Raw genomic sequence first — 16,995 nt, 5'->3', positions numbered from 1 at the left:
AAGGAGTCCTACATTTCTTGAAACATGAGATCTTTGTCAGAGTCACAGCTCACTGTTCTCGGAAGTTTCCGTAGACTCTCTGACTCCCTTCTGCTTGCCACACTCAGGCACTCATCCACCAGACATTTACTCAGCTCAGTCATGCAGGGCACCATGCTAAGGGCTTGTGTTATTATGCTGAACAATACCAGGTCCCTGCTTTTACAGTATCTACCCTCTAGTGATGGGAGAAAAATAATTAAAAAAAAGGAAACAGCAGCCATAGCCAGTTTGGCTGAGAAGATAGAGCGTTGGCCTAGGGACTGAAGGGTCCCAGGCTCAATTCTGGTCAAGGGCACATGCCTGGGTTGCAGGCTCGATCCCCAGTAGGGGGCGTGCAGGAGGCAGCCAATCAATGATTCTCATCATTGATGCTTCTATCTCTCTCTCCCTCTCTGAAATCAATTAAAAAAATATTAAAAAACAGAAGGAAACAGCAAAATAAACTAACTTTCAGATACCAAAAGATAGTATAATCAAATTTGGCTGGAAGAGGAGTGCTAATTTAGGTCAGGTAGTGGTGTCTCAGCCAAGATCCGAATAATAGATCAGCCAGAAAAAACTGAGGGACAAAGTACTCCAGGCAGAGAAAAGGCCTCAAGGCAGCAAAATAAATTTGGGACATTTACAGCATAGAAGGAGGTGTGGCTCACTGGTGGAGCATCGACCTATGAATCAGGAGGTCCTGGTTCGATTCCCCATCAGGGCACATGCCTGGGTTGCAAACTTGATTCCGGGTGTGGGGAGTGCAGGAGGCAACCGATCAATAATTCTCTCACATCATTGATGTTTCCATCTCTCTCTCCCTCTCCCTTCCTCTCTGAAATCAATAAAAATACATTTTTATAAAAAGAGGAGTGTGGATGGAGCCTGGTGAATGCAGACAGAGATAGATCAGAGATAAAGTTAGAAAAGTAGGCAGGGTCGAGATGAACTAGGGTCTAATGGGTTGTGGAAAGGAGTTTGGATTTTTGCTTGATCTTATTTCATGCAACCTGGCTATTCTCAGGAGACCTGAATTGGCCTTTTTCCTTATCTCTTACTTTTAGGTTGACTGCGCTTTAGCAGACGTCAGAACGTCAGTCAGTTGGTTCATTTGGAATATAATATGTATCCTGGGGCCAGGACAAAATGAAAATGCAAGTCCCTGTTAAAAAAATTATTTCAAGATCATGACAGCAGAGCATTAAACCAAATCCAAGGCCCAACTGAGCCAGCGGCCCTTTTAAAAGCAGGTCCTTGTGCAACTGCATGGGCACACAACCTTGAAGCTGGCACTGATCTTTTTTTTTTTTTTAATATATTTTATTGATTTTTTACAGAGAGGAAGGGAGAGGGAGAGAGAGTTAGAAACATCCATGAGAGAGAAACATCGATCAGCTGCCTCCTGCACATCCCCCACTGGGGATGTGCCCGCAACCCAGGTACATGCCCTTGACCGGAATCGAACCTGGGACCCTTCAGTCTGCAGGCCGACGCTCTATCCACTGAGCCAAACCGGTTTCGGCTGATCTTGATAAAAGTTACTGGTGAATGATTTCTGTTTTCATTTCATCTTATCTATCAATCATATAAACGTAGCCCCTGAAGCCTTTTACATGGAGTAGCCCCTGAAACATGTGGCTTAAAGGAAGATGCCAAGAATAAGAAACCAGGACATCAAGACTTACCAAGGCAGCTTCATGCATGAGTGTGCTGTAATTTATTGGGAAACAGTGAATATTCAGCCTCGTCTCAAGCAAACTGGAATTCACTACTTCTTACTATTTATTCAAATGCATTACTCTTCCTCCTTTAGGTACAGGAAAAATCTTGTAATACACAGCTGCCAAATAAACAGTTGTTTGTAATGCCAAATTAATTGTTAGGTATTTCACATTGCCAAATGAACCCAGTAACTTTATTAGATAGACAGTTACAAAATACAGCTCAGTGACTAACATACTAAGGTTTAAATTGCAATTTCCTGAATTTATATTAGCCATTAAAATGCCAAAAAGTAATTAGAAACCAAATTTTAAAAATAGCACATCTTTATAATCTGTAAGTCTTCAGAAAGTCTGAAAAGCAATAACACACAATAGGAAAACATTGTGTGACTCAAAATTTCTTTTTTCTTTCTTCTCAACCTTCACCATTTCTCAGTCCCCACCCCCAAAATGATTTATATAAAAATAACCTATTTTACTTACTATGTAAAATTAGACATGATCATATCTAATATCTAACTAGATAACTAGCTAGAAAGGGTTCACAAGGATTAATCATTTACGGCTGAGCAATGACATTACAAATTAAAGGTGCCAAGCCTGAAATCTCAGTCCAGCCCCTTATATTTTAAGTCCGTTTGTAATCAACACCTCTACTACCTGCAGAACAAGGTTGTACTAGTCTTGCCCTGAGGTGCTCCCATTCCATTCCAGGCAGAATCCATTATGTAGCATTCATTATCATAATTATTTATGCATTATCACAAGCAGACTCAGACTCACAAGAATTGCAGCCAACACCACTTTACTGCTATCAAGATTATTGTACCTTGGAAAGGAATAGTTTCAGTTGCAATTACAAAACAAAATAAAATAATAGAACCCAAGACAAAGACACTATGACTGACATTTATATGTACTGCTACCTGTTGCTACATGAAAAGGTTGCCTAGAGGATGTTGGAGGAGATGTATTCTTGCTTTCAGTGACACTAACATGTGCATGGGGCTTGAGTCTACACTGTAAGAAATTTAAAATATGACAGATCATGTCCCGAAAGAGCTGACAATCTGGTATAAGAACTAAGGGAGATACAGATGAAAAGATTTTCAAACATTCTCATAAAACAAAACAAATTTGTAGAATCACATAATCTTGAGATTTTTGTGCCAGAGTAGAAAAGAGTCAAAGGGTGCTTGGATTTTATTGGCTTTTTAAAAAAAAAATTTTTAAATTGATTTCAGAGAGGGAGAGAGAGGGAGAAAGAGATAGAAACATCAATGATGAGAGAGAATCACAGGTCAGTTGCCTACTGGGGATCGAGCCTGTAACCTGGGCATGTGCCCTGACTAGAACCTCGACCTCCTGGTTCATAGGGTGATGCTCAACCATTGAGGCACACTGACCTGGCACAATTATTCTTTACAAAACAAATATAAAAAGAGAATGTCAGCCGATTTTTCCAGAAATTTTTCCAGGAATGCCTGCACAGAAGACAAGAGAGCAACCTCCCCAATCTCAGCAACCACTAAGTTTATATGTATTTTTCCTGGTTTTTACTGTTTTGGTAATATGAATCAAAAGAAGAAATATTAATACCACCTGGGAAGAACCCCAACCAAAGAAATCTGAAATACAGTAAATGCCCCCACCCCCTTTTCTGTTTATTTTGTATGCTGGTGCTAAACTCCCAAGAGTCATGATTTAACAAGAAACTGTACGCCCTTCTAATTTATTTCCAGGATGAGGGGAGGGTAACATTTTTGCTTTCTTATGTGGCTCTTTGAAAATGTGTTGCACGAAGTTCCTAAAAAATAAAATGTTTACCTTTGAAAGAAAAAATAATAAAAATTACATTATTATCTTATTCCGTTGTCTTCATTGTACAGATTGTTATGTGAAATTCTCTTATTTATGTATGTTATTGATCATCTCCTGAGTCATCAGAAGAAAAGACTGTAACAGAAGTGATCCTGACTTTCTCTATATTGTAGCCCTCGTAGGTTGAACAGGGTCTGGCCCACGGGAACAGTGAAATAAGTAAGTAAATTACTGAAAATCATTCCTCAGGCAGCTCTGGTCATTAGAAAGGAAGCCTGGCATTTACTAATTTTTCACTATGTCTCAGGCACTGTGCAAATCATTTTACACGCATAATCTCACTACTACGATTCCTAAAAGGTCACGAAGTCTGGGGCCCAATAACTGGCCCCAGGACACCAGGCCGACGTGCAGACCCAGGGATGAATCCGGACCTAACCTCTGAACCTGGGCTCTTCACCGCGACTTTACATAGTTTCTAGAGATGCTTCCTTCCGTTACAGCAACACCGGCTCTGCTGTCTACTCCGTCCGGTGGGATAACGGAAGAAGCTATCGCATCCCGAACATCTATTTCCCCGAGATGAACATCCCCGTTTCCTCTCGGCCTTCCTTAAATGACCCTCGCATCCTGGCCACTCTACACCAACTTCGGATGGACGGCGTCCCTCCGGCTCCACCAGCGGTGATGTCGCTGGGCAAGTAGTTCGGGGGCGTCGGGGCAGGGGACGCCCATTCCCTGGGGCTGAGAAAATGACGTGATTGCTCGAGGGGCTGTGGTTCACCCCAGGAAGGTGTCCCAGCACAGGTGACCCCAGCGCCGGGGCCCGCGCGGCAAGGAGCAGGCGGGCGGCCAGAGAACCCCGGGTAAAAGGACCGCGGGACAGCGGCCGTGGGGGGCCACTCGGTCGAGACAAAGACTGATGCGGTTTAGGAAGGCCGGGGACACCACCCCAAGTGAGGACGGGTGCACGCGGAGGAACGTAAGGCGTTTTCCTAAAAGTTAGATAAGTCGGAGCGAAACCAAGTGGGAGGAACAGTCCTAAAGCAAAACGCGAACTTACCCGTAACCTGGCAACCCGGCCTCCGTAGCGCGACTGCGGGCGTAGCCTCCCCAGCAGCCTGGTAGCCAAGGCAGCGGCGGGCTCCACTCTGGTATCGCGAGACAGAGCAGGCCTCGCGAGATCTTCCCTCGTGCGTGACCGGCGGACGTCCTTTCCGGACGCTATGGGAGGGCTCTGGCGGTCGGGATGGCGGCGCGTCGCTTTCTGCGGCTGGCGCTGGCGCCCCCTTGGGCCCCCGACCAGCGTCGCGGAGAGGGTGGAGCAGTGCCTCAGGCCGGAGAGGAGTGGGACGGGAGGTGCTGAGAGGGGGCTGAGGCTGCTCGGAACATGGAGGCGCCCGAACCTGGCCCGAGACCTGGCCGTGCAGCCGGCCCGGCGTCCGAAGAGCACGAATCCGCACGCGCGCGCGCAGGAGGAGGAATGGCGGCAGCGAAACAAGACGGTCCTCACGTACATGGCCGCGGCCGCCGTGGGCATGCTGGGGGCGTCCTATGCCGCCGTGCCTCTTTATCGACTCTATTGCCAGGTAGGGGCCGCCGCTGCCCACCCCACTGGGCGGTATCCTGTTGGGACGTCCGAGATGATCGCCCAGAGAGGAAACGGGCCCAAAGCGGTGATTGGGCCAAGGTCACCAAGGAAGTTCGCGGCGGAGCTGCAAATACAGTGATCTTGCTGCAGAGTGAAATTCATTCATCTCTGAGCTCGCCCGAAAAGTTCGCAGCCTGCACTCCGGAATCCAGCCATCTGCTTTACCCTCCGGCTGCTGGCGCACGTGCCCGCTTTAAAAAATGTAGTGCCTGTTAGCACATTAACTCGGTGAGCCACACGGTTGATGAGCGCAGGTTCACCCTGTTACTTGTGCTTACACCGGGAGTAGCTTTTTATCCATCAAAAGAGACCTGAATTAGGCCTCCGAGGGCCCCATCCCCGTTCATTTGTAACTAACGTGCTTAATCCTGGGCTCCGTGTTCAGCATCTAGGTCGTTCTCTGTGTGGTCCTCGGGACCGGCACGATCAGCATCACCTTGGAACTTGAGTGCAGATTCTTGTGCCCAACTCCTGACCTACTCAGTCAGGAGCCTGGGCGTCAGTATTTGAATAAGTCCTCTAGCTGGTTTTGATGCAAACTAATGTTTGAGAACCACTGGCCAAGGCAAACTTCACCTAATTCATATATAGTCTCTATAGTTCTTAAAAGTAGTAATTTCTGCTGCTCCGGCTGGGCTGGGCGATGGAGTAACCAGGGAGCTTTTTAAAAAACTGACAGATCAGTGACATCCCAAACCAGTTAAATCAGAATGTGTTGGAGTGGGGGTCAGGCATTAGTAATATTTTAAAGATTGCTCAGAACCTTTTCCACTGTTCATACCTGGCTAATTTCCCCTGAGCTTACAGAGGTGAACTTAACCTTTATTTTGTGTGATGACCGAGACAGAAGCCAAAGGGACTTTTCAGCCCTCCTGATATCAGCATTTATGTGGGAAAGTGCAATCGCTTGATTTGTGGAGGATGAGTGTAGAATGTGAATTAGTTTCCAGCAGAGGCCAGCCGAGAGCCAGCCTGAATCCCAAAACAGCAAGTATGGACCACCACAGACCAAGTTGATTTTATTCCTTAGGGAATAGTTAGCAATGTCTGAGGACATTTTTGGTTGCCACAACCTGGCAGGAGGGTGCTACTAGTTAGTATCTGGTGGGTAGAGTTTAGGGATGCTGCTAAACGTCTAACAGGACAGAAACACACCCCACCTCATCACCACCAAAAAAAGAATTATCCAACCCCAAACGTCATTAGTGCCAAGGTTGAGAAATCCTGGCCCAAACTGAAACGAATGGCAATAATTTTGTGTGCATGTGTGCAAGCACAGGGCAGAAAAGTAAAAGCAGTTGTGATTTAAATTTAAATCACAGTTGGATGTTAAATAGTGACATTTCCAACAAAGTATCTCTTTCACTTTTGGACTCAGAACTTTAGAGGCAAAAATAAGGGCTTATATAAACCACTTAATACAGTGAGCTCATTTTATGAGTCTGCAACATGTGCCCAAAGAAAGTAAGATTTATTGAGTTCTCGGATTCAGTTAGTGGCAGAACTAGACTGGAGACCAGGGCATATTTTCTTCTCAGTGCCCTTTTCTATTTTTTCTAATCATCAGACATAAATTTAAAGAATCTATATTCGAAGACTGCCCGTCAGAAATAGTGCCTGAAGGAATCTATATTCAAGTGATTTCGAATTCTTCAGGAAAAGGAGTCATGTGTTAAAACGTAAGCATTATAGCCTTCTTGGGCAGAAGAATATACTTATATATTACACAAAGATAAAGGCTTGCCCTCTGATGCATCTTTTAGGGTTATAATGTAATTTGCATGGCAGTCAAGTGAAGCTAGCAGACTGGTGTAACAAGCAGGAGTTAGTAATACTATATTTTGCTGGGAGTCTTCCCCTAGCCTCAAATTTGGTATTTTTTTCCTAGTATAGTAACAGATTAATTATCCGGAGACCAGAATTCTGGCAACCTCAAGCATCAGAAGAATGATGAGCCTGGAAGTAAGAATATTTTTTTTAAAGCATTTTTGATGATAAAGGAAATAATGGCAAGAAAGATAGGGAAGAAGTGTCATACACAGATTATTCCGATGTCTTATGATTAGTTCATTCAGTGGCCAAAGAGATCAAGTTCTCTGATATCTGTAAAAGCTATACTACACAAAAATTACAAAAGTTACAAAAACATTTACCAACATGGGAAAATACTTGTGGTGCTTGAGAAAAGCAGATTACAGAAGTGAAGCTAAAATGAATCTGTGCTGTAAAAGTTAATAATATGAAAAAGGACCAGATAGGAAAATTGAATTATTTAAATAGTTTTACTAAAATGACAGGATTGTGGGTAAATTTTATTTCTATTAATAATAGTTGATATGAAATACTAGGAATAAAGGAAAGTATGCTTATTGAAAAGCTAAATATTCTGAGTTGTATTATCAGTGAAGAGTCTTCTGTCTTCCAAATGACTCGTTTTTGACCATGCCACATAACCGAGTGATTACTGAGAAAATACGACTTAAATAAATTAGGCCTTTGACCCCCCCCCAAAGTGGTTATATCATTTGACACATTCATAGGAAATGGTCAGTGATAGTACATAAACTTGGCTCCTATTGTGTTATTAAAGTTAAGTGGTTTTTAAAATTATGATTTTTTCCAATAGATCGTCAGCACCTAAAAGTAATACGTAACATATTACATTTCTTTTTCTAGACTACTGGACTTGGGGGATCAGTAGCAGCAGGTCATTCATCAGACCAGATTGAAAACATGGTGCCTGTTAAGGATCGCATCATTAAAGTCACCTTTAATGCAGATGTGCACGCAAGTCTCCAGTGGAACTTTAGACCTCAGCAAACAGAAATATATGTAAGTGATCAAAGAAATACCTGTAAGTATTAAAAGATTACTTTTTTCAGTGTAAAAATTCAGTGAAACTTAAAACTGTTTCACAATTTTGGAAACACTCATCTAAATTTAATTTCAAAATGTTGACAGACTCCATAACTAAGTATGCATATTAGAGCATTGGTTCTTCACTGATAAATCAGGTGTTCATGGGTAGTATTCACTATTTTGCTGGCTCTTAGTTTAGATTAGGTATTATAGTCTGATGGATAGGAAAAATAATGTGACTGATTTAGTAGGAAAAGGAGGAGCTGTGTGAGACTTAAAGTATTGATAATGAATATGTTTTTTTAAAAAAACAGGTAGTGCCTGGAGAGACTGCACTGGCGTTTTATAAAGCTAAGAATCCTACTGACAAACCAGTAATCGGAATTTCTACGTACAATGTTGTACCATTTGAAGCTGGACAGTATTTCAATAAAATACAGGTACAACTAAATGCAAACTATAGAATATGATAAAAGTATAAAAAACTATTTAGCACTAAATTTAATGCAGTATTTTAGTGGGTATTGATTTCTGAAAACTCATTTCTTCTAAACTTCAAACTACTTTTTTTTCATTGCTTATAACAGCTCTGTAGAGGTTTAGAGCCAAACTAAATGGAAATCTGCTTTTAAGATTAGAAGAATTTGTTGATTCTCGATCCTTAAAGCAGAACTCAATCTAAGATGAAAAGATGCTGTTACCCTATCACAGAATTTAAAGATTATGTTTAACAGTATGCTTATTAAAGCCAATAAATGCACCATTAGTTTTTACTCTAGATAATAGAATAGAAATATTAATAAACTAATACCTTTCTATAACTTCTAGTGCTTCTGTTTTGAAGAACAAAGGCTTAATCCACAAGAGGAAGTAGATATGCCAGTGTTTTTCTACATTGATCCTGAATTTGCTGAAGATCCAAGAATGGTGAATGTTGATCTCATCACTCTTTCTTATACTTTTTTTGAAGCAAAGGAGGGCCACCAGTTGCCAGTTCCAGGCTATAATTGAAGTCAATATCTTATGATTCAAATTTGTGATTTTTGAAAAATCATGTATCTTGTCTTCTCAGAAGAGAAACATTCTACAATAATGTATTCTATTCTTTTTTATGCTTTCTATTTTAAATATTATGTACTTCCCCCCAACTAATTTACCCTACTTAAAATTGAGAGAAGAGGTTCAGCTTTTTATGATAAGAAATCCACTTGCCTATTTAGAATGTATGACTGTTCAAAGCCGTACTTTGCTAAGTAGTAACAAAAGAAACTGCTTTGTTTCTTAAATATGTAGGCATGGTCCCTTCCAAATTATTAGCATTACATACCTGTAGTAGTACTTTTTTTTTTATGCCCAGTATTGTCTCAAGATCTAGGTCAGAACTTCTGACCATATTTCTAAAACACTTGATTACTACTTTTTTTTTTTTTTGTGTACAGTCACTATTTGAAAAGCTCAAAATGGAAGGGGAATCACTAAGCCCTAACAGTTTGCCCAAAGATTACATTCTGATTTCAGATGGGACTGTTTTTCCTTTAAGATTTAGGGTGATTTACATTCAGAGTACTGAATAATTACTTTGGAGTTTTGGTATCATGAAATTGAAATGAAATGCAAATATCTACTAGACTTCTAGTATTTCTTGTGATAGCTCCAAGTCCCTGAATGTTAAAAGTGAAGATTACTCACATAAGTTCTGCAATGAACAAACTGTAAAAAAAGATGTATTAAATTGTTTTAATAGTAATTTATTTGTCATTGTAATTTATGATATAAATGAATGTATAATTTATTCTGAATATTTTCCAGTAGTCGTTTCAAAAAAAATTTAAATTGCAATAAAAAAAAAGAGAGAGAACATTTAGTATTATAAAGAATTGTATTTAAAGGCAACTTGATGTAGCATCCTGTGACCTCTTCAGGATACATGAAATAGGAACTACAATATTAAGGTTTTTACAATTCATAATTCTAAACAAGAATATTACTTATAAAAAAGTGCACATATTCGGCTTTAGTTAAATGAAGGCACTCACTATTCTCCTGAATACTATATTTAGTTTCTTACATTTTGTGCTTACATGTATTCAGAATTATTTTGTAATAAAATAATATCCATCTACTCTCATCACAGCCATGTGATGCTTTCTAAATGTAGGAACGCCTGAGAAACATAAGATGCTCCAATTAACCTGATTGGCCCCAGTACAATGAATTTTTTCTTCTGTTGGAGTTTTAAGTGAAAAATGTTAAAAGCAAGTTTTTTAAATTTCACTGTTGCCAAGGAGAAGTGTTCCACCCTGGTTTTAAAGTGTTGGTAGATCTTGTCTTCTGGGCCTCACAGCTGGACAGTCTAACTCTTAGAGTTGTTACCCCTAATGCAGCTAGTGAGCTGGTCCTTCCTTTTCACCTAGAATAAACAGAAAATAGTCAACCATCCCCATCCTTTCCTTCTCTGTCCCCATTCCTTGATAACTAGAGGGCCACACATTAGTAGAGGAAAGGCGGGAATGTCCTATTTCCATTGGGGGTGTGTGCAAGGGGAATAAATAAGGTTAATAGGTTATTAGTGGCCATGCATTCATTAATAAATAAGTGGGATGACTAGTCCAGCAAATAAAAATCATCCAGACCTATCTGGATTAACAATGGATGGTTTCTACCTGTCCCAGTTAACAGGTGTCAATTGCACATATAAGACAGATGTCTGATTCTAGTGCTAAAAAGTTCTTATTGATCAACTGTTTTTGTTAGCATTAATATTTTTATACACAGATGAATTTCTGCATTCCCAAGATTTATTATTTTTAGTTAACAAGGTCACAAAGAACGTATTTCATTGGGGAACAAATAGTTCATTCGATTGAGTGATTTGAAGGAACTTGTATATTAATATTTCACTCATTAAAGTGTCAGATGGCCCTTACAAAACGTAAATACTAACTAGAAAAAGTGATAACTACACTGAAATCCTATAGAATGTGGAATGAAGGGTGTGTAAGTTGAAGTCTTTACCTTAACAGTCACTATGATTTTGAGTGCCTTTGCGGTGATGAACATCAATTTCTTCATAAATAGCTCTGAAACAAACAAGCCATTGTGGCAAAAGGGTTACATATCACTTCAAAGTACTATTTTGGCTTTTAACCTGAACTAAAAATCTGGTTCCCTTAGCCATTCAGGCTGTTTAAGTGAATAAAGACAAAAATATCTGCCCTGAATCTTACATTGTAGCTTTCTTAGATCCTAAAGGTGCAGTTCCTCTGTATCTTAACAATATGTGTATTGTATAGTCAATTCACTTTAATTGCGATTTAATGAAAAATATGGCTAAAATTTGGACAGTTTGTGCTTTTTAAAAGAAAAATTGTTCAGCTTTTCCTGGTTTTAAAAACATTTTATAAAATATATTAACTTTAGTTTATATAACCTGTGTTAATACAGTCCAAGCTCCTGAGCCACCTTTAGCTTAAATGTCATCTTTGTACTTTATATATCTACACTAATAAAAGAGAAAAATGGTAATTGGCGTACGACCACTACCCTTCCCATTGGCAAATCAGCATATCCTTATGCAAATTAACTGTCAGCCAAGATGGCGGCCGGCAGCCAGGCAGCTGGAAGCGAACATGAGGCTTGCTTGCTCCAGTGACTGCAGACTCCAACGTTTCCTTGCCCGGCCTTCTGAGCTGGCAGTTTGAAACATTTCTAACAAATATAGGAGCCGGGATCTCAGAGCTGAAGTTATACATTGTTTCGATTATAGAACGGCAAACAAACCAGCAGGGGAAGCCTCAGAGCTAGAGCCAGAGCTAAAAGCTGGCCCAGAAGAAAAAAAAAAAAAGAAAAAAAAAGGAGCGGTTGAGAGCTTTCAGTCAGCCTGAAAAGCAGGCCTTCAGCCCCCTCACCCAGTCTGGCCCAGGCACCCCAGTGGGGACCCCCCCCCCCTGAAGGGTGTGTGACCAGCTGCAAACAGCCATCATCCCCTCATCCAGGCTGGCCAGGCACCCCCAGTGGGGACCCCCACCCTGATCCAGGACACCCTTCAGGGCAAACCAAGGCGGCCCCCAGGCCTCTATCCTATATAGTAAAAGGGTAATATGCCTCCCAGCACCAGGATCAGCGGAGCCACAAGGCCTCCTGGCACCAGATGCAGCATGACAGGGTGCAGCGCCAAACCCCCTGATCGCCCTGCGGCTCTGTGTGTGACAGGGTGTGGCGTCCCAACCCCCTGATCGGCCCTGCTCTGTGTGTGACAGGGGGTGGCGCCCCAACCCCCCCCCCCCCACGGGCCCTGCTCTGTGTGTGACGGGGTAGAGCCATAACCTCCCCATTGGCCCTGCCCTGAGTGTGACAGTGGTGGCACCCCAACCCCCTGATCCCGCCCTGCTGTGTGTGTGACAGGGGGCGGTGCCCTAACTCCCCTATCGGCCCTACTCTGTGCGTGACAGGGGGGAGCTCCCCAACCCCCTGATGGGCCCTGCTCTGTGCGTGACGGGGGGGGGGGGGCAGTGCCCCAACCCCCTGATTGGCCCTGCTCTGTGCATCACAGGGGGGGGGGCCGCAACCTCCCCATTGACCCTGCCTTGAGTGTGATAGGGGGTGGTGCCCCAATCCCCCAATCAGCCCTACCCTGAGCGTGACTGAGGGTGGCATCGCAACCTCCCAATCCGCCCTGCTCTGTGCATGACGGGGCGGCGCCCCAACTCCCCAATCAGCCCTGCTCTGAGCCCGACCAGGGGCTGCACCTAGGGATTGGGCCTGCCCTCTGCCACCCAGGAGCAGGCCTAAGCCAGCAGGTCGTTATCTCCCAAGGGGTCCCAGACTGCGAGAGGGCACAGGCCGGGCTGAGGGACCCCCCCTTCCCCCCCGAGTGCACAAATTTTTGTGCACCGGGCCTCTAGTAATATATATAATATATAATAATTTTTCTATGACAGCCTTCATTCAACTCTTTATATATGTCTTATATGTCTGCGGCTAGAAAATATATCATTCATATACTAGTACATGGCTGAAGAAAAATCTAAAAATCACTGAAGTCTTGTCTTGGTCATCAATATCACAAAGCCCTAGCATGGTCCAGATATTTTTAAAAGTTTCCCTAATAAGTGTTGTCTTCATTTTCCACAAAACTATTTATTTCAGCCTCCTTCACTCTCAAGTCTCTTATCTCCCTCCTCTCACTCTGAGTCAGAAACCCCACTTCTTAATAAATCAAATGCCTTGATATGGATACTTCCTCATCTTCCCATCACTGAATCTTCAAGTCTGTTTTCATCTGCATCACCATTTCCTTTGGGGATCCTTTCAAGCCCTGGCTTCTCAAACACTTACCTCCTTTAGTTATTTCCCTTCCCCAACCGAATCTTTAACCTCTCCCTGCCTACTGGATCCTACCCCTCAGCATTCACAGATGCTCCAGCATCAACAATATAGTCCCTAACCCTGTGTCTACTTGGTGATCACCTCAGTAACCCTGTAGCTTCCAAACCATTTCCCAGCATCCCTTCGTGTTTAAGTTTCTGGTGTCTGCACTTACTGTCGCTACTCCATCTCTTATTAATGCACTGAAATTTGCCTTTTGTCCCCATCCATCTACCAAAATGGCTTTTACTAAAATCACCAATGAGCCTGACCGATGTGGCTGACCCATGAACCAGGAGGTCACAGTTTGATTGCCGGTCAGGGCACATGGTGTTGCAGTAGGGGGCATGCAGGAGGCAGCTGATCGATGATTCTCTCATTGATGTTTCTATCTCTATCTCCCTCTCCCTTCCTCTCTCTGAAATTAATGACATTTTTTTAAATCAATGATTTCCAGTTATTTAATCCATTATCTAGTTGTCAGTCCTCATCTTACTTGTCCTCTCACTGAAGTTCATCACAGTTGTGCACTCCCTTTTTGGTTTCCAAATTGCAATTTCCATCTGATAACAGGTTCCCTGTTGCTCTCTTTGCTCTTAGCTTTGGCTTTTCTGTGTCCTTGAATGTACCAAACCTCGCTCCTTGGGGTCTTTGTACCAGGTGTTCCCTCAAATACCTCCACATGCCAGGCAGGTCAAAAGAGTGGATGCAGGGGGCCAGGCCAAGGGGCCTGGTGGACTGCAGAACCTATCTATTCTTAAGGAGACAGCCACTCTGTAACCCCAACCTATTGCTAGCATGTGAAAATGTAGGCCTGGCATCTAAATCCATAGGTCCAGATATTTTTTGAAATATCCCAGTGTTTAACTGTTGGCTATTAATTTTTAAATGCATATTGTATATTCTGCACAGCTGTAGGCAAAGATACAGCGTGCAGGCTGCCAGTTTCTGAACAATGATTTCTATAAACATACTTTGACCATTTTTTAACAATTCGGGGGTTAACCTTCAGTCAATCAAAATATATTAAAGCTCTAATGAGCCTACCATCCCAGAAATATTTTTATACACTTGACCTATAGGATATCAAAAAATAATGGTGCCTTAAGGATTTCAAGTTAAATAATTTTTTAAAAATATATTTTATTGATTTTTTACAGAGAGGGAGAGGAATAGAGAGAAACATCGATGAGAGAGAAACATCAATCAGCTGCCTCCTGCACACCTCCTACTGGGTATGTGCTCGCAACCAAGGTACATGCCCTTGACCGGAATTGAACCTGGGACCTTTCAGTCCACAGGCCGACGCTCTATCCACTGAGCCAAACCGGTTAGGGCAAGTTAAGTAATTTTTACTAATGCTTTATTAATTCATTTTAAGCACACTGTTGTCATACATAGTGAAGACTAACACCAAGTTCTTATATGAGTTTTGGGGAGGATTAGGAGTCAAAGCACAGCTAACATATCCCATCAGTGTGGTGTTGCTATGCCATTAATCAGTGACTAGTGCCCTTCTCAATCAGGAGAAAACCCAAGTTTCTGCCAAGCCATCCACGAGGAATCCATTAATGCACATGATGGTTCCGGTTACTTCTTAATGTGCAACCCGAGCTTTTTTATTTTTCAGTCACAAGGCCGAGAACGGTAAGACCATTAAGAGCAACAGCTCCCATAAAACCTCATAAGTCATTTTTAATAAGGTCATCAATTTGTGCCAAGATCTAAGCAAAGTTAAATATATAAGCAAGCCCTGTTAGCTCTGCTACCAAAGGGAACCGAGACAAAAAATAAATTAATCATTCTGAAAACGACTTACTCTGTCGTGACAGCAGGAGCTAAGGGATCAAACTCCATTACCTCGTAGTAATTGGGTAGCTGGAGATCATTCTTTGTCATCGCTTTAGGCAAAAAAAAAAAAAAAAGGCAGTAAACACACATTGTGCTTTTCAAGGGAATACGCACAATTAGTATTCTTATGATTTAGACTTCAAACATAAGATCCTAACAAAGACTGACAACGGAAACAAATACACTGCCATTCTAATACTACTCCCATGGCAACAAATCTATACAACAAAAGGATTTCAAACTTCAGCTAACGGTTCATTTACCCTCAGTGCTCAAAATACAATATTCAGCACAACCCAAGCACTTTTATAATTTCCTCATGTCAGAATGGTATTTACCCTGAATTTACTTCATGGAAGTTAAAAATGCAAACAAACTCCTCTAATTTTGCCTCTCTCTCTTATTTTTCGATTACCAATACATCTCTCGCAGACTCACATTCAGTTTGCCCTTGTTAGTGCAAATAATAGCGTCCTGAGTACCTGGGTGGTTGGCGGGCAAGGCTGGCAGTGTCTGGTTTGACGGTGAGGCTGGAACGGTGTGTAGACTCTCCGGCTGTAGTAACACTGAATTTTGATACACTGGAAGCTGAAGAGAACAGAGCGCATATTCAAATCAACATTCTACAGTAAGTTTCCCTTTTTTAAAATTAGATTCTGAGGCTTCCAAGGGGCACTATTCCAAGAACCGTATGCTCTTAACTGGTCAGGAATTAGTAATTCTGAGCTACTACTTTAGTTTTTTTAAGTAATAACCACTTATAAAATTTACTGCTTTTCTGTCTGCATGCCATTACACCTCATTTCCCATGTAAAATGCTGAAGAAACACGTTGCTTTAAAAAAATAAAAGCAGGAATATACAGGGTGGGGCAAAAGTAGGTTTACAGTTGTTGGTATGGAAAATAATACAATAATAAATAATAACATAAGAATAAAAACTTTCACTTACAACTGTACACCTACTTTCGCCATACTCTGTTTACCTCAATCCAGATTTAGTGGTTTTACTAAATATACAATCTCAAACAGGAACTAAAATATCTTGACGCTATAGAAAGGCATAAAGTGACATGTGGAATCTAAATAACGGACAAACAAAACAGAAACAAACGCATAGATACAGAGAACTTTTTTGATAGTTGCCAGATGGAAGGGGGGCCTGGGGAGATGGGTGAAAAAGCGGAAGGGATTAAGAAATATAAGTTGCCAGTTATAAAAACAGCCATAGGGATGTGAAGTGCTAGTACAGCATAGGGACTACGGTCAATAATGTAATAATTATGTATGGTGTCCGATGGGTACTGGACTTATCAGAGTGATCACCTTGTAAGTTAAATAAATGTCTAATCACTATGCTGTACACCTGAAACTAATATCATATTGTAAGTCAACTGAAACTTTAAAAAATCAAAAGAAAAAAAGATGAAGACAATAAGGAAAAGTCCTAACAAGGCCTACATCAATACATTATAAATTCAAAGAGACACTGAGAAAAATATTAGAATTAATGACCAGCAGTTCCCTTTTGGCCATGACAATCGGACTAGGTGCACTGCCAGGAAAGGGTTTCATTACTTACACTCTCGTATGTATGACTTGAGTCGGGGTTTTGGCTGGTCCTTTGGGCAAACCTAGGATAGTGTGATAACACAGCATGATTACCCTACAGTGAGAACACAAATGCAGAAAGTAAGATG

The 16,995-nt window shown here is 41.7% G+C and overlaps 3 protein-coding genes across 14 annotated transcripts in view; 1 reads left to right on the top strand and 2 right to left on the bottom strand.

Annotated features, from left to right (window-relative positions):
* The window catches only part of STXBP4 (syntaxin binding protein 4), a 118,805-nt gene extending 114,038 nt beyond the window's left edge, over nt 1-4,767 (bottom strand). For all 4 annotated transcript variants that reach the window (XR_002830909.1, XM_006095576.3, XM_023759571.1 and 1 more), the window contains exon 1: nt 4,633-4,767. The gene's annotated coding sequence lies outside the window, so the exon portion shown is untranslated. The remainder of the gene's footprint in view (nt 1-4,632) is intronic.
* A 1-nt stretch (nt 4,768) lies between these two features.
* LOC102422702 (cytochrome c oxidase assembly protein COX11, mitochondrial) lies at nt 4,769-9,826 on the top strand. The gene is made up of 4 exons (XM_006095577.3): nt 4,769-5,158; nt 7,897-8,052; nt 8,394-8,519; nt 8,908-9,826. The coding sequence occupies exons 1-4, from the start codon at nt 4,796-4,798 to the stop codon at nt 9,088-9,090; spliced, it is 828 nt and encodes a 275-aa protein (XP_006095639.1). The 5' UTR covers nt 4,769-4,795; the 3' UTR covers nt 9,091-9,826.
* Nucleotides 9,827-10,345: 519 nt separating this feature from the next.
* The window catches only part of TOM1L1 (target of myb1 like 1 membrane trafficking protein), a 39,967-nt gene continuing 33,317 nt past the window's right edge, over nt 10,346-16,995 (bottom strand). For 5 of the 9 annotated variants that reach the window (XM_006095575.3, XM_023759578.1, XM_023759576.1 and 2 more), the window contains 5 exons: nt 16,878-16,929; nt 15,780-15,885; nt 15,266-15,347; nt 11,095-11,159; nt 10,346-10,489 (listed from right to left, as the gene is read on the bottom strand). In XM_006095575.3, coding sequence (XP_006095637.1) covers nt 11,096-11,159; nt 15,266-15,347; nt 15,780-15,885; nt 16,878-16,929 — 304 coding nt within the window. In that variant the 3' untranslated portion in view covers nt 10,346-10,489; nt 11,095. Of the gene's footprint in view, nt 10,490-11,094; nt 11,160-15,265; nt 15,348-15,779; nt 15,886-16,877; nt 16,962-16,995 lie in introns of those variants that run through there. The other 4 variants (XR_002830910.1, XR_002830911.1, XM_023759577.1 and 1 more) reach the window with 4 other exon arrangements.

This window comes from Myotis lucifugus, unplaced genomic scaffold (genome assembly GCF_000147115.1).
Source record: "Myotis lucifugus unplaced genomic scaffold, Myoluc2.0 scaffold_158, whole genome shotgun sequence".
NCBI classification, from domain to species: Eukaryota; Metazoa; Chordata; class Mammalia; order Chiroptera; family Vespertilionidae; genus Myotis; species Myotis lucifugus.
Note: the sequence above shows the minus strand (reverse complement) of the source record. Positions and strands in the feature narration are given on the sequence as shown.

Coding starts and splice junctions, on each gene's coding strand:
- LOC102422702 (XM_006095577.3), top strand. CDS start 4,796: ATGGGAGGGCTCTGGCGGTCGGGATGGCGGCGCGTCGCTTTCTGCGGC. Junction 8,053..8,393: donor CTCAGCAAACAGAAATATAT/GTAAGTGATCAA, acceptor TTAAAAAAACAG/GTAGTGCCTGGAGAGACTGC. Junction 8,520..8,907: donor AGTATTTCAATAAAATACAG/GTACAACTAAAT, acceptor TATAACTTCTAG/TGCTTCTGTTTTGAAGAACA.